This window comes from Vitis vinifera, chromosome 1, assembly GCF_030704535.1.
Source record: "Vitis vinifera cultivar Pinot Noir 40024 chromosome 1, ASM3070453v1".
Classification (NCBI taxonomy): Eukaryota; Viridiplantae; Streptophyta; class Magnoliopsida; order Vitales; family Vitaceae; genus Vitis; species Vitis vinifera.
The window spans coordinates 25,573,229-25,588,681 of NC_081805.1; the positions used below are offsets into that span (position 1 = coordinate 25,573,229).

At 31.0% G+C, this 15,453-nt stretch overlaps 1 protein-coding gene across 1 annotated transcript; it reads left to right on the forward strand.

Moving 5' to 3' along the window:
- The first annotated feature begins 8,853 nt into the window (after window positions 1-8,853).
- FAOMT (anthocyanin O-methyltransferase) lies at window positions 8,854-11,000 on the forward strand. Its single transcript, NM_001303082.1, is given in 5 exon segments — window positions 8,854-8,904; window positions 9,036-9,121; window positions 10,174-10,318; window positions 10,496-10,627; window positions 10,707-11,000. Coding segments are annotated over 5 exon segments (708 nt in total).
- Window positions 11,001-15,453: the final 4,453 nt, after the last annotated feature.

A 15,453-nucleotide genomic window follows, 5' to 3' on the forward strand; every position in this document is an offset into this window, starting at 1 on the left:
TAATGTTCCTAGAAGATTTGCAAACTTCAGCTACATGTGTACTCAGATCTACCTGTGAATTTACATTCTCCTTATCTTATTCACTCCCTTTTTGGACAGTACTTTCAGTCAATTCATCTAAGTTGACAAACTCAGATTTCTTTTGATCTATCTCTGTAACATCTGACACTACAGTTGACCTATCCTTGTACATAACCTGTTCATTAAATATCACATTTCTACTTCTGATGATTTTCATGTTTTGTTCATCCCAAAACCTATAACCAAATTTCTCATCACCATAACCAATTAAAAAACATATTTTAGACTTTACACCAAGTTTACTACAAGCATTAGAATCAATATGAACATAAAAAACACAACCAAAAACTTTTAAATGTGAAAATTTTACCTCTTTACCACTCCAAACCTCCTCATGAAGTCTGAACTCCATGGGAACTGATGGTCCTCAGTTTATCAGGTAAGCTGCAATGCTAACAGCATCAGCCCAAAAAGTTTTTGGTAGTCCAACATGCAACCTCATGCTTCTAGCACGCTCATTGAGAGTTCTGTTCATGCGCTCAGCCACACCATTTTGTTGTGGTGTCCCAGGAATGGTCTTCTCCATCCTAATTCCCTGTGTAGCACAATACTCACTGAACCCTCCATCTATGTACTCTCTTCCATTATCTGACCTCAAACATTTTACTCTCAAACCTGTTTCTGTCTCAACCATAGCCTTCCACTTCCTAAAAGTTTCAAACAAATCAGATTTATTTTTCAGAAAATAAACTCATACATTTCTATTTAAGTCATCAATAAAAGTGATGTAGTACCTTGAACCTCCAAGGAATGCAACCTGAGAAGGCCTCCACAGATCAGTGTGTACTAGTTCCAATTTTTCAGCCTTCGGTGTCCTGCCAGTTTTCAAGAAGCTCACATTTTTTTGCTTTCCTAGGATGCAACTTTCACACATGTCAAAATCAATGAACTTCAATTCTGGTAGTTTTCCTTTTGACAACAGTATCTTCATCCACTTCTTACTCATGTGACCAAGTCTACGGTGCCATAGGCTTGTATCAGTACTTACATCAACAACTGCAATTATGTTTCTTGGACATGAGGTCATATACAGAGTACCAGTCTTCTTTCCACGAGCCAATACCCTAGCTCCCTTTGTAACCTTCCAAGTACCACCAACAAATAGTATTGCATGTCTTTCATCATCAAGGTGTCCAACAGAAATCAGATTCCTCCTCAGGTCAGGAATATGACGAACCTTCTCCAGTAACCAAATAGACCCATTGGGCAACGATATTCAGACGTCTCCCAGACCCACAACATCCAAAGCTGAACCATCAGCCAAATACACCTTACCAAAATCACCTGCAGCATAATTCTGTATGATTTCTCGGTGTGGAGTAGTACGAAATGAAGCTCCTGAATCCAAAACCCAATCGTCAAGTGGACTGTCTACTACAAGAAGTAATGCATCATGTACCTCTTCTGTTACAGCATTAGCATAATCATCTTCATTCTTCTTCTTAGGACTTTTGCATTGCCTTTTAAAGTGACCTGTTTTCCCATAGTTCCAGCATTGTACTTATTGGCCTGATCTAGATTTACTTCTGTTCCGATTAGAATTTCTGGATTTTGATCTACCCCCTTTTGAATTTCTGTCATTACCTCTGCCTCTTGTCTTAAGGTTTAGGGCAGAACCAGATCCTGAGGTTTTGCTTGCATCTCTTAGGCGAATCTCATCAGCCATAATTAAATCTCGTATATCATTGTATTTGAGTTTTTTCTTTCTCGTAGAATTGCTTACTGCCATCCTCATTGCCTCCCAACTGTTTGGCAAAGAAGCCAAAATGATCAAAGCATGAATCTCATCATCAAAATCAATTTCTACATACTACAATTGATTTGTGATTGTATTAAATTCATTCAGATGTTGTGCTACTGATGCATTCTCTGCCATCTTCAAATTGAACAATTTCTTCATCAGATGCACCTTATTGTTTGCGGACGACTTTTCATACATATCAGACAAAGCCTTCATCAAATCTGTCGTGGTCTTCTCCTTTACAACATTGTGTGCAACAGACCTAGATAGAGTTAACCTAATAATTCCTAGAACCTGTCTGTCAATAAGTGCCCATTCTTCAACCTTCATACTCTCAAGTTTTGTCCCCAAAAGAGGCAGATGCAATTTCTTCCCATAGAGATAATCTTCAATCTGCATCCTCCAATACGCAAAGTTTATGCCATCAAACTTTTCTATTCCAGACGTTTTTCCTGCTTCCTCTGCCATTGCTCCCACTCAAACCTAACCCTATGCTCTAATACTAGTTGAAGGGAATTAAGATGAATTCCCAACCTGTGAGAAACAAAAAAAAAAAAAATAGAGAAAACACACGCCAAAGAAAAACAATCACACTCACAAGACAGTATTTACATAGTTCGGCAATTTGCCTACATCAACGGCAGAGTACTTTTATCAGTATTATCAGAGAAGAATACAGAGTACTTTTATCGACTATAATATTTTCTCTCTTTATATAACACAGCAACCACACTACACTAAAAAACCCTAATTACAAAAGGCAGTTCCACAATGGGTTAAACAGGCCTATCAGCCCAAGCCTTCGCTCCATGGACTAAGCCTCGATAAATCTCCCATTAAAAACCATGCAATATTATTCGGGTCGGGTCACCAAACTGGATCAAACAAAACTAGGCTCCACAAAGCCCAACAATATGCATGTTGACATTGGTAATTCATTCCCCCTTCCATGGTGACTTTTCAATTCATACTTATTCATACCTGCATTTCTTTCTATGTTCATTAATATCGGTTCATTCCCTTCGTTTGTAGTAACTTTTTAATTTATATTTCTCACATAAGTAACACTACCATCATTAAAGGTGACATTATCTCCATTGAAATCTTCAAAAGACGTGGAGATCGAAGATATCACTCATTAGGGGCTCTAACTCTAAGTACAATAATAAAGACTACATTGCCTTGGGTCTGTCATTTTTTAGTTAAATTTATTTAACCGTAGGTGGAGAACTAAAGGAGCTTTTCATATGCTTAGTGTTGTTTTTCTCTCTTCTTAATATTTAGTATTTAATTTTTTAAGAATTTTGACTCACTCACTAGTGCAAAAGGAGGTTGCAGGGTTAGAAGCTTCCCCTTACCCTTAACAAAAACTATTTCTTCATTAGTGGGGGTTTTATGATTGAATCTATATTGTTTTCACTTATTTTCTCAATGAACCCGTTCAAGGGGATTAGGGGATTTGAACCTTTTCTTATAAATAAAAGGAGAATTTCTTTGTTACCATTAGGCTATAAAAGTTTTTTGTTCATTCCCGACCCACACCTAAAATAAAGAGTTAGACAATTGCCCCCTTCAAGCCATTTGGTAGCTTTGTCACTAGTTGTTTTAAAAAATAATTAGATAAATATGGAAAATGATAAAAATAAAGAACTACATATAAAGGTTATTTTTAAAATATATTTAAAAACATAAAAAATAAGTTAAAAATATTTCACATTCTCAAATAGAAATTGATCCACCAATTTTAAAATAGCAAAAAACAAGTTTAAAAAATTATTCTCAAAATAGACATTTGTTCTATAAAGCAGTAGATAAAGGTTTCAAAAATTGTTTTTAAAAACTATTTTTTACAACTATTTTTTAAAATAGCTATTAAATGAGGATTAGTCACGTGGATCATTTTTCCTATTTTGTACTTGTCATGAAAGAGAATCTTTGGATCCTAAGAACTTCTTTGAAGGATTATTTTTCCTCAATCTTATACTTCTGTGAAAGGGGAATCCTTGACTTCCCAAAAATTTCTTTTTTTTTTTCTCAAAAGAGGAATGGTTATGCAAGGTTATTCTTATGACCCAAGAAGAAGATGCAAAATTGAGAGAATTAAGGGAACAATTTTTTTTATTATTAAGAATAATTCATCATTGTTTTTTTTCCATTACATTCCTCCTATTTATATAGACTATGAAATATAAATAGAAATAGAAATCAATAAAAACTCATCCTAATAGAAACTAGAAACCTATTGAAAATAGAACTCCTCCTAATAAAAACTACAAATTCTAAGGATTCTATGGATCATTTCTTCGGGTTGTAACATTCCCTTCCCATCAAAAAAAGTCTTATCCTTATGGCTAAAATAGTGGAAGCTTTTGTTGAATCTTGTAACCATCTTTCCATGTTGTGTCTTTTGGAAACAAGTTGGACAATTTGCCCTGTTGTTCCTTTTTAACTTCACATGTTGCTTCCACTTCACTTTCATGACCATCTAATAAAAAAATTTGTTTTCTTTTACATTTATGACCAGGTTCATAACAATAATAACAATACCTTTTTTCTTGTCTCTCTTGCATCCTTGTGGTTGAAATCCTCTTAATGGGTGGTAATTGGCTATTCTGATTCATTCTTACTCCCATAGAGTTCACTGTACTCTCCCCACTTTCGTTAGAGTCCTTGACTTTTTTTAAGATTGCCTTCATTGCCCCTTCTTGTAGCAAGGCTAATCCTATGGTTTGGGATAATGTGCTTGGGTGAAACATTGTGACTTGATTTTTTATTATTTCTTCCAAGCCACTAATGAAACATTGAACAAAAAACTCCTCCAATAATCCACTACTTTTAGCCATCAATGCCTCAAGTTGCTCTTGATATGCCCTAACCGTAGCAACCTGTTTTAGTTTGGTTATTTGCCTAATAGGACCATCATAAGCACACTAGGGTCAAACCTAGAAACCACATCCATAGAAAATTGTTGCCAATGGATCTCCTTATTACCAACCTCGTACTCTTGAAACCATTCTAAGGTTCTTCCTTCTAAATGTAAGGAAGTCAATCCTACCTTCTCATGATCTCCAATTCCATTAAATTTTAAAAAATCTATCACATTTCTAAATCTACCCACTTGGATTCTCACCTTCAAAAACTAGGAAATTGAGTTTGGAAAACTTAGTTTGAAGAAAATTTGTGCCTTGTGAGTGATAGCCCATCTCGCTTATGTTGATTAAAGCACTATCCCCATTCCCTAACTTCTTCTTTCTAGAAGTCACATGTTCAAATTTCAGGTTTATTGTTGCAACCATTCTTGATAGTTCTAATAAAGTGGTTGTTTGTTTATTCGATGAATCCTACAAATATGATAAATTGGCTGCTTGTTTATCTAATGAATCATGCAATTGCTTAACAATATCTTCAAGTTTTCGTTGTCCTTGCAATATAGTCCTTTCTGCCATAATTGGTGCCAAGACTGTGCTACCAATTTTGATGACCCAAGAAGAAAATGCAAAATTGAGAGAATTGAAAGAACAATTTTCTCTTATTAAGAATAATTCATCATTGTTTTTTCCCGTTACATTCCCCCTATTTATATAAACTTCAAAATAGAAATAGAAACCAATAGAAACTCATCCTAATAGAAACTAGAAACCTATTGAAAATAGAACTCCTAATAAAAACTACTAATCCTAATGATTGGTTATTCTAAATAGAAACTAAATAAGAACCAAAGATTGAGGGATTCTAAGGATCCTTTATTTGGGTCCTAACAGTTATCTAGAAAAACTTATAAAACTATGGTAAAAGAAAATTTTCATTCAGAGGTTGGTGTTTCTTAAATACCATAGTGTTTTCAATTAAAAGTCATTTCAGACCATTTTTGGAGGATTAAAAGCCTACCTACCTTTGAAAAAAGTTTGATTTAAAAAAAATTAAACATTTAACAAAATTTTAAATTATATTTAAATTTTTAAATAATAGCTTTAAATGATTTGTTTGGATTAGCACTATAAGTATTTCAAAAATAACGTTTTAATTGTCAAAATACACTTTTAAAATATACCTTTTTGCAACTTATATTATTGCTTGAGTGCACTTGTTTCTCAAAAACATATAACAATAATAATGTTTACAAAAATATAAGACTTGTTTGGTAAATGATTTCGAAAACCATTTTCGATAATAGTTTTTGAAAATTATTTTCTAATGTTTTATAGAAATAAAAGTAAACTTGAAATATTTTTAACATATTTTTAATATTTTTAAATATATTTTAAAAATAATTTTATATCTAATGTTTTATTTTTAATCATTCTACATACTTGTATAATTATTTTCTAAAACATTTTATCTGAAAACACCTTATTTTCTGTAATAGTTTATGGATGTTAAACGTATTTATTTGTTTTTTCATTCTACAAAAGAGAAAACTATTTTCAAAACAGTTGCTAAATAGACCCATAAAGTCCTTGAAAACTTTTTAAACTTTTCTACAAAAATTAAAATATTAAAACATTTTTATCATATCAAATTAAAATAAGGGAAATCATGTAAAAGTGTATTGTTTAAAAAGATATGGATGAATTGAGAACCTAAAAAAGTGGGTTTCATGGAGATTATTTTGGGGAAAATAATTCTCATATCATCCGATAGAATAGTAACTTTCGAATAATACCTTTCAATCAGTTGAGAGTGGGTTGTCACCTATACAAGGGAATTTGGCAAGCACCCTTACTTAGACCTTGCATATATAGTTGTCACATCACCTATTATTATTTCAACATCTACTTCAAACATGTCAGGGACCATAGTAACATTGTTTTTATCTAAAAGTAATAATATTAGTAACTACAAGTATCACTGTATATAACATAATGTACCACCCTATTTATCACTCACCATCACTTTAACCTCTACATCAAATATACCACCGTATATAACAACATTGTTTTTATCTAATTTTAGTAACAATATAAGTAACAAAAGTACCACTATAGATAACTGAATATATTAACCTATTTAGTTTTTTATTGTCATTGTTATGACTTTGATGGTAATTATTTAAATAATATGCAAAAAAAAAATGCACATAATGTACTTTATAAAAACATTATTTATTAAAAATAAAAATAATTTTAATTGTAAATTTTTAATTAAACAAAAATGTGCTTTTTTATATATATTTAATAAAAAAAATTAGTTTTTATTTTTATTTTTTCTTTTTAAACATCAATATAATATGATGAGAATTGTGAATTTATATTAAAACTTTAATACAAACACTTTTAAAATCTTAATTTTAACTACCTGAAATATTATTTTTAAAATTAAATACTCTTAAAAAATAATCATTTCTAATTTTTTTGTTGAATGAAATTAAAGGTAAGTTAATATTTTTTTATTTAAAAAAACAAAAAAAATTAATTTAAACACATGTGGATAGCGTTTTTAAAAAAAAATAAAAATAAAAATATAAAAAATGAGATCCATAATATGAAATTATAAATATTATAAATATAAAAATATTATGAATAGGAAACAAAATAAAATATTATCTAGGAAAAAGTAGGTTTAAATTCACTAATTTGAAAAAATATAAATAAATAAATAAACCTCAACTTTTATAAATCAGTTTTATCTTCATTAATTTTAAAATATTTTAAAATACATACACTTTTATAATTGTTTTCAAAAATATAATAATTAAAATACTAAAAAAATATTTCACATTCCCAAATAGAAATTGATCCACCAATTTAAACAAGTTCAAAAAAATTATTCTCAAAATAGACATTTGTTCTACAAAATAAATACAAATTTCAAAAATTGTTCTTGAATTTTTTTTTTTAAGAACTATTTTCCAAAATAGCTTCTTTGGATCCCAAGAATTTCTTTGAAGGATTATTTTTCCTCAATCTTATGCTTCGATGTAGACACAAATTTCATAAAAGTCCTACAAAGTTAACAAAAAAAAAAAGGAAAAATTTATTGAAATTAAAATATTGTGAGGTATAATCTCTATGATTATATTCTTTTATAGAAGAATATATTTATTTGATTCTTCCATTTTAACCGCGACTCGAACAACCATGAAAAAATTGTTTTCTTGGATTTGAAAATCAATTGAGGGCTTAAATGACTTTTTCCCGAATGAACTTGTAGAATGACGAAAAACATATGTTTAGTCTTTTGCCATTTATCAAACTTGGCAAATGAAATTTGATGAAACTTTTTCTTTTATTGTAAAACATCTTTTTCTATACTAAATTGCCTCTTGATTTTCTTCTTAGGATTTTTTTTATTTAATTTTTTCAGTTTCTAAATCGGATCTCTTAAAAGAAGTCACTTCTATAAAAGGTGGGGAATTTAATTCTAAATTCCCAAATTTTAATTGCTTAATTTAAGGAATTTAGTTTCTTAATTTTAGCAACTTTTCTTCTTCAAGAGGTTTTAACAACAACAACAACATAATAATAATAATAATAATATAGAGATTAATTTCTTTTTTTAGAAAACTTATCCGTAAGAGAATATCTACATATATATTTTATTATTATTCTTTTCTGACTTAGAGACCTCATTTCATAATCTTTCAAATTTGTGCAACGTGTCTAATAAGCCCAAATTTTATTGAACCATAAAATTGCCTTTTTTTAAAGATTAAATTTAATGACAATTTAATTCACTCAATTTTTTATGTCTACAAATACGCGTCAATTACATGAATTGACATGTGCATGGGATGGGGTGGGCCTTGAAATTAACCCCAATTTGAGAAACCTGTCTTCAATTCTCCACCAGAAGGCTTCACCCTCCATCAATTTCCAAACCTCTGTATCTTGAGAGGGACACGTGGAGCAACCCCCACATGTATGGGCTGTATACAACCCCCATTAAAAGTTATATATATGCCTACCCCCATTCAAAGTTTCAACTTCCGGTGGGTGGAATAATAAAATTATATATGTGCCTACTCCTATTAAAAGTTATATATATACCTACCCTCATTTTCTTGTGCGGCAGGCTTAATTAAGTCTTCAACCATGTCCAGCTCAAGTCATAGGGGCATTCTCAAAACTGAAGCCCTCACAAAGGTAAGTTTTTTGTTTTTTTGTTTTTTTTTTTTTGCATTTTTAATGCAGTTTCTTTATGGATTCCTAATGATTGAAAGGTGGATCTTGAAGTAATCTACATGCTGAAGTTTTTTTCCTTTGTTGTGTGACAGTATCTATTGGAAACAAGTGCATACCCAAGAGAGCATGAGCAGCTGAAAGGCCTCAGGGAGGCCACGGTAGAAAAGCATAAGTATTGGTAATATTCATGTTAATAATCTGAGTTTTTATTTGGAAGATCTAAATTGAGGTATAGAGAAGGGATATTATTTAAAATTAATCAGCTTGAATCCTCAAAATTATTATTATTATTATTATTTTAATTATTTTTAGTCCTTTTCTCAAACCTAGTTTTTTTTTTTTCCCTTCAATTTGAATTATGGAAAGTGCAAGAAAAAGAGAAAAAAAATTTTAAAAAAAACATCTTAAATATAATAAAAATTATTTAATGAGTGTGCATGAAAACATTTATATTAAAAACACTTCCATCAAACACATTCAAATATGTTTGACAATAATTTTAAAAAGTGTTTCTAATTTTTTTAATACTTGAAAAATAAAAATTTTCAAATATTAAAAAGTTTAGAAATACTTCTTAGAATCGTTATTAAACGCATTCCATTGTTTCCAATTTTTCTAATACTTAAAAATAAAATTTTCTTAATGTTACAAAGGTTAGAAATATTTTCTAAAATTGCTTTAAGTGTTTTTATCATTTCTTGAATGATACAGATTTTTAAGTGTTAAAAAAGTTTGAAAACACTTCCTTAAGTTACAGCTAAACATACTCAATCTTCGAATATCACATTTGTCTTCAAATCAATTTTCTCCTCTCTTTTTTCTGCCAATAAGTTGTTTTATTCTCTATTTTTCAATTTTTCTGACTTATTTTATAGTTTGGACTGGACCTCTGCCATTTGATTGGCCTCAAAATAGGCCCAGCCCAGCCAAACCGAGCCCACTAAAATCTCTGGCAATAGACATAAAGGTGATAGGCATATATTAAGGGAAAATGCGATATTTATTTTTATTTTTAGTAATTTTTTAATAAAAAATGAGAGTAAGAATTAAAAATTCGCTATCATATAAATCAAAATTCATTTTTTCATCATTTTATTTCCATTCCACAATAAATAGAAATGGAAACAAAAATATTCACTCTCATTCCCAATTTCTGAGTGCCAAACAACCCCTTAATTCACTCTCATTCTCATTCCTATCCTAATCTACAGTGCATTAATAATTTTGCAGGAGCCTGATGAATGTCCCTGTCGATGAGGGACTGTTCATTTCAATGCTTCTAAAGATCATGAATGCCAAGAAGACAATCGAGCTCGGAGTGTTCACCGGTTATTCTCTCTTGGCAACAGCTCTTGCCCTGCCTCAAGATGGCAAGGCAAGGCTCTCTAGAAAAGAAAATAGTTTTCAAATTTAGAAACATCTTTGAATTTCAGACATAAAATAATTTTTAAAGAATATATTCTAAAAACTCTTTTTAATATTTAAGTTTTCAAATAGGATTTTGTTCTCGAAAACAAGTGAGAATTGCTTTCAGGAAGTGTTTTTTGTGCAGATAATAGCGGTTGATCCAGATAAAGAAGCGTACCAAACTGGAGTGCCATTTATCAAGAAGGCAGGTGTGGAGCATAAGATCAACTTCATTCAATCAGATGCAATGTCAGTTCTAAATGATCTCATTGCCGATGTAAGTGTCCTCTCCGTAGCTCGAGCCACCGCTGCCTTCAACCAAACACCTCTCTATTTGAATGAATGAATGTGTGCAGGGGAAAGAAGAAGGGACATTGGACTTTGCGATGGTGGATGCTGATAAGGAGAACTACCTCAACTACCATGAGCTGCTGCTGAAGTTGGTTAGAGTTGGAGGCATAATTGCTTACGATAACACTCTATGGTTTGGTTCAGTAGCGCGATCTGAAGAAGAAGAAATGATGGATTTTGAGAGAGCAGGCAGAGTCCATCTCATGAAGTTGAACAAATTCTTGGCATCAGATCCCAGGGTTGAACTCTCTCACCTTTCCATTGGAGATGGCGTCGCGCTCTGCAGGCGCCTCTATTAGCCTAAATCCATTCTCATGAGGTTTAGGGTTTGCTTATGGTGTTGATTTTTCAAGGAAGTCTTTTGTCGGATTTGTATTTGTATTTGTATTTGTATTTGAACTCATGTCCAGACTCTGTTTTGGGAATGAATTTCTGCTTCAAGTTTAAGTTGAAAATTTTGGACACTGCCATTGATGTATCTATTAGGAATACAACTCCTTCCTAGCTTTACAGAGAGAGCGGAGAGATTGTATCGAAAGAGTGCCTTGATTTGTTCCATTGAGTGCTAGAATAAAGTTTCATTCATTCTCCCTTGGACGAGAGAGGCCTAGATGTGGGCTTAAAAAGACTTTTTATAGGTCGGAACTTATATGGGCCTAGCCCACTTATGATATGAAGGACTTGTTTGGGCACATTTTAAAACAATTTTTTAGAATAATTTTAGAAAACTGGTTTTTGATGTTTTTTATAATGAAAATTTGTTTGGAAACTTAAAATACTTTTAACTTTAAATAAATCTTAAATTTAATTTGCAGATGTAATATTTTTATTTTTTATTATTTTTATATTTATACCATTATATTTCAAAACAATTAAAAATAATTAGAAATTACTCTATTTTTTAGAACAAGTTTTTAAAAAATTATTTTCTATCAAAAAATTATCAAACTTATTTTTATGAAACTAGTTTGAGAGATGTTTTGAACTTAATAAGGAATAATTTAATAATAATAATAGAAAAAGGAGCCCAAATTTTATAAATCAGTTTTATATCCATTCATTTAAAAATATTTTAAAATGAATACATTTTTTCATAAATAGGATAATTATTTTCTAAAATTACTTTTTGAACTTAATAAGGAATAATTTAATAATAATAATAGAAAAATGGAACCCAAATTTTATAAATTAGTTCTATATTCATTCATTTAAAAATATTTTAAAATAAATACATTTTTTCTTAAATAGGATAATTATTTTCTAAAATGACTTTTTTACTTGTGAGGTTAATAATACAAATCGAATAATTTTAAAAAAAATACATATTAAAATATAATTAAAACTAAAAAAATTTAAAAATAAAATATTAATTTTTACTTCGCTAAAGTACACTAGTAGAAAATATAGACATCTAGAAAGAGTTGGAAATATAAGGAGAGTCAATTTTTATTTCTTTTTTAAGTTTTCTGGTTTTAATTGTACTTAATTTTTAAGTATTTTAGTTTTAATCCTATTTTTTATTTTAAAATTTTCTTATTTTATTGTTGGTCAAAGAAAAGTTTTTATTTAATTTTATTAAAAAATATGAGAAGACAAGTGGATTTATATAATATAGGATATAAAATCATTATTAATTAAAGAATTAGAAATATTTTTTTTTATGATTTGAGGATTCCGAGAATTTTTACACATTTATTTGTATCTTATATTATATAATAAAAAATTATAGTATACTTATTTATAAAATACTTTTATCAAATTAAAATGATAAATTAATTTTGTGATAATTTTATTTAATATTATCAAGTAAAATGGTGTAGTCCCCTTCAAAGACCGAGGGTTTTTCACTTGTTTTGGGACCACGACTTGTTTTGGGACCACCCGGGAGAGAAATTTTTTATTTATTTTTTTTTAAGTAGGGGGGACCCCTTTCTAGAGGAAAACCGGAGGAAAACTGGTTGCATGGACGTGTGGCAAAGGGTATGGCTGGCCATGGTGGTAGTTGAGGATGACATCCTCCCTGAGTGATCCATAGAGGAGCGAGCGGTGGATGGCTTGCAAGAGAAGCCAGACGAGAGGGAGAAAAGGCCTTGTCTTTTTTTCTTTTTTTTTTCTCTCTTTCAGGAAGGGGGGTTCTAGACACAGTTTGGAAAAGAGGAAGGGAGGGGCTCACCGGTTTTGTCCAAGTACGATTACAACATGCTTTATTTTCCTCTGGTCCATATTGTTATGTGCTACTTCCATTTTGATGCCCGATGATGAACATTATACGTTGTGCATGTTTGGAGACTCTGGGATTGCTTTTTGTTGGTATCTTATGCCTGTTATTGACTTCATTTCTTTGGCTCTGTTTTGACTTCCCTCCGAGATGCCCAAATCATGTTTTTATTCCTGTTAAAAACGCGTTCAGTTTCACTCACCTGTTTAAGCTCACTATTTTGAGCATGGAATAGGACTTCGTTCGTTGGTTTGCCATTTTCTATTTCTTTGCTCCACCCATACTCTGTTTTTTTTTTTTTTGGTTGCTCACCCCTATCTCACCCACGCTCCCCTCCTTCTTTAATGGGCGGAAATTCACCCTGCGCCTCCTGCGAGCTCCTCCGCCGCCGACACGCCAAGGACTGCATCTTCGCCCCCTACTTCCCCTCGGACGACCCCCACAAGTTCGCCATCGTTCACAAGGTCTTCGGCGCCACCAACAGCTGCAGCACCACCACCGCCACCTCTTGGGAGGTTGGCGCATGTTAAAGATAGAGAGAGTGAGAGATGGGTCAGAGGCTGGGCTGTGGAGTGAGTCATGAGCATGGCTTGTTCAGTGCGGTTCAGGTTGGGGACTTGGAGTCTGTTGAGTCATTGTTGGCTAGAGACCCTAATCTCTTGCACCAGGCTACTGTCCATGATCACCACTCTGCCCATCAAACCGCCACTGTCGGAGACGGAGATGACGGAAAATTGTTTTTCCTCCACGACGCCCTCCCTGAGTACCTATTTGGTACAAATTTTCCCATAATCCAAACAGGGATTTTCTGCTAGGGAAAATGGATTTCTCGAAGCAAAACGTGGACAACTTCGGAGAAGATGGAGCCCGCCAATCGTCATCATCGTTGTCGTCGTCTTTCTCTTCATCAAGGTCTTCATCCAACGGCAGCAATGGCGGCGAGACCAACAGCGCCGACAGTGGCAGCAGTAGCGCAAGCGCAAGTAGAAGCAGCAGCCCCCACCCCTTTCCTCCATTTCATCACAGCCATCATCGATATGCAAGCCCTGTTCCTCACCACCAGCCTGCTACCCATTAACCATCAACCTAGCTTTTAAAAAATAAGGTGGCGGCACCCCTTGATCCTCATGGTAGATATTTTGGGTTGTGGGTCTTGTTAGTGTGGTAGATATTTTGGGTTGTGGGTCTTGTTAGTGGGCTCCCAAGGCATTAAGTTGTGGCCTAAGCTGCTTCATGTGGGCTTTAAGCCCCATCCTTTAAGTTTAGGCTAGATTAGTGTAGGCTCCAGGCCTAGTTTTTGGCCCTCTTAAGTCCTTGTTTCTTTAATGATGCAAATATAATTTTTATGAAGGTTCTATCCTTAAATAACCTTTCAAAATTCATTTTTAAATTTAATTATACAAAATACCATTTTCGAAGCAATTTCCTAAATTTTGGTTTTAAATTTAGTTCATAAAAATTTAATTCCCGAAAATTCAATTTACCTAAACTTCGTTTTTTTTTTAATTCAATTTTCCAAGTTTCCATTCGTGAAATAATTTTCTAAGGTTCTAATTTTAGGTCTAGTTCTCCAAGGTCCAAATTTTTAAATTTAATTCTAAAAAATTCCACTATTCATATTCATTCGTTTAAATATTATTTTTGTTATTATTATTATTATCCCATATTTATTCATTTATTTCTTTTAAAAATTTCAATCATTAAAGTTCAATTCTTCAAAAATCTGACTTCCAAATTTAATTTTCAATCTCAAAATTTTCACTATTCACGTTCATTCGTTTAAATATTTTTTTTAATTATTATTATTATTATTCCATATTTATTTATTTTAAAATTTTCAATCATTAAAGTTCAATTCTTCAAAAATCTGACTTCCAAATTTAATTTTCAATATCAAAAATTCCACTATTCACTTTCATTCGTTTAAATATCATTTTTGTTATTATTATTATTATTATTATTCCATATTTATTTTTAAATTTTTCAATCTTTAAAGTTCAATTCTTTAAAAATCTAACTTCCAAATTTAATTTTCAATCTCAAAAATTCCACTATTCACTTTCATTCGTTTAAATATAATTTTTATTATTATTATTATTATTCCATATTTATTTATTTATTTATTTTTAAAATTTTCAATCATTAAAGCTCAATTCTTCAAAAATCTGACTTTCAAATTTAATTTTCAATCTCAAAAATTCTACTATTCACTTTCATCCGTTTAAATATCATTTTTGTTATTATTATTATTATTTCATATTTATTTATTTATTTATTTTAAAATTTTCAATCATTAAAGTTCAATTCTTCAAAAATCTGACTTCCAAATTTAATTTTCAATATCAAAAATTCCACTATTCACTTTCATTCGTTTAAATATCATTTTTGTTATTATTATTATTATTATTATTCCATATTTATTTTTAAATTTTTCAATCTTTAAAGTTCAATTCTTTAAAAATCTGACTTCCAAATTTAATTTTCAATTTCAAAAATTCCACTATTCACTTTCATTCGTTTAAATATCATTTTTT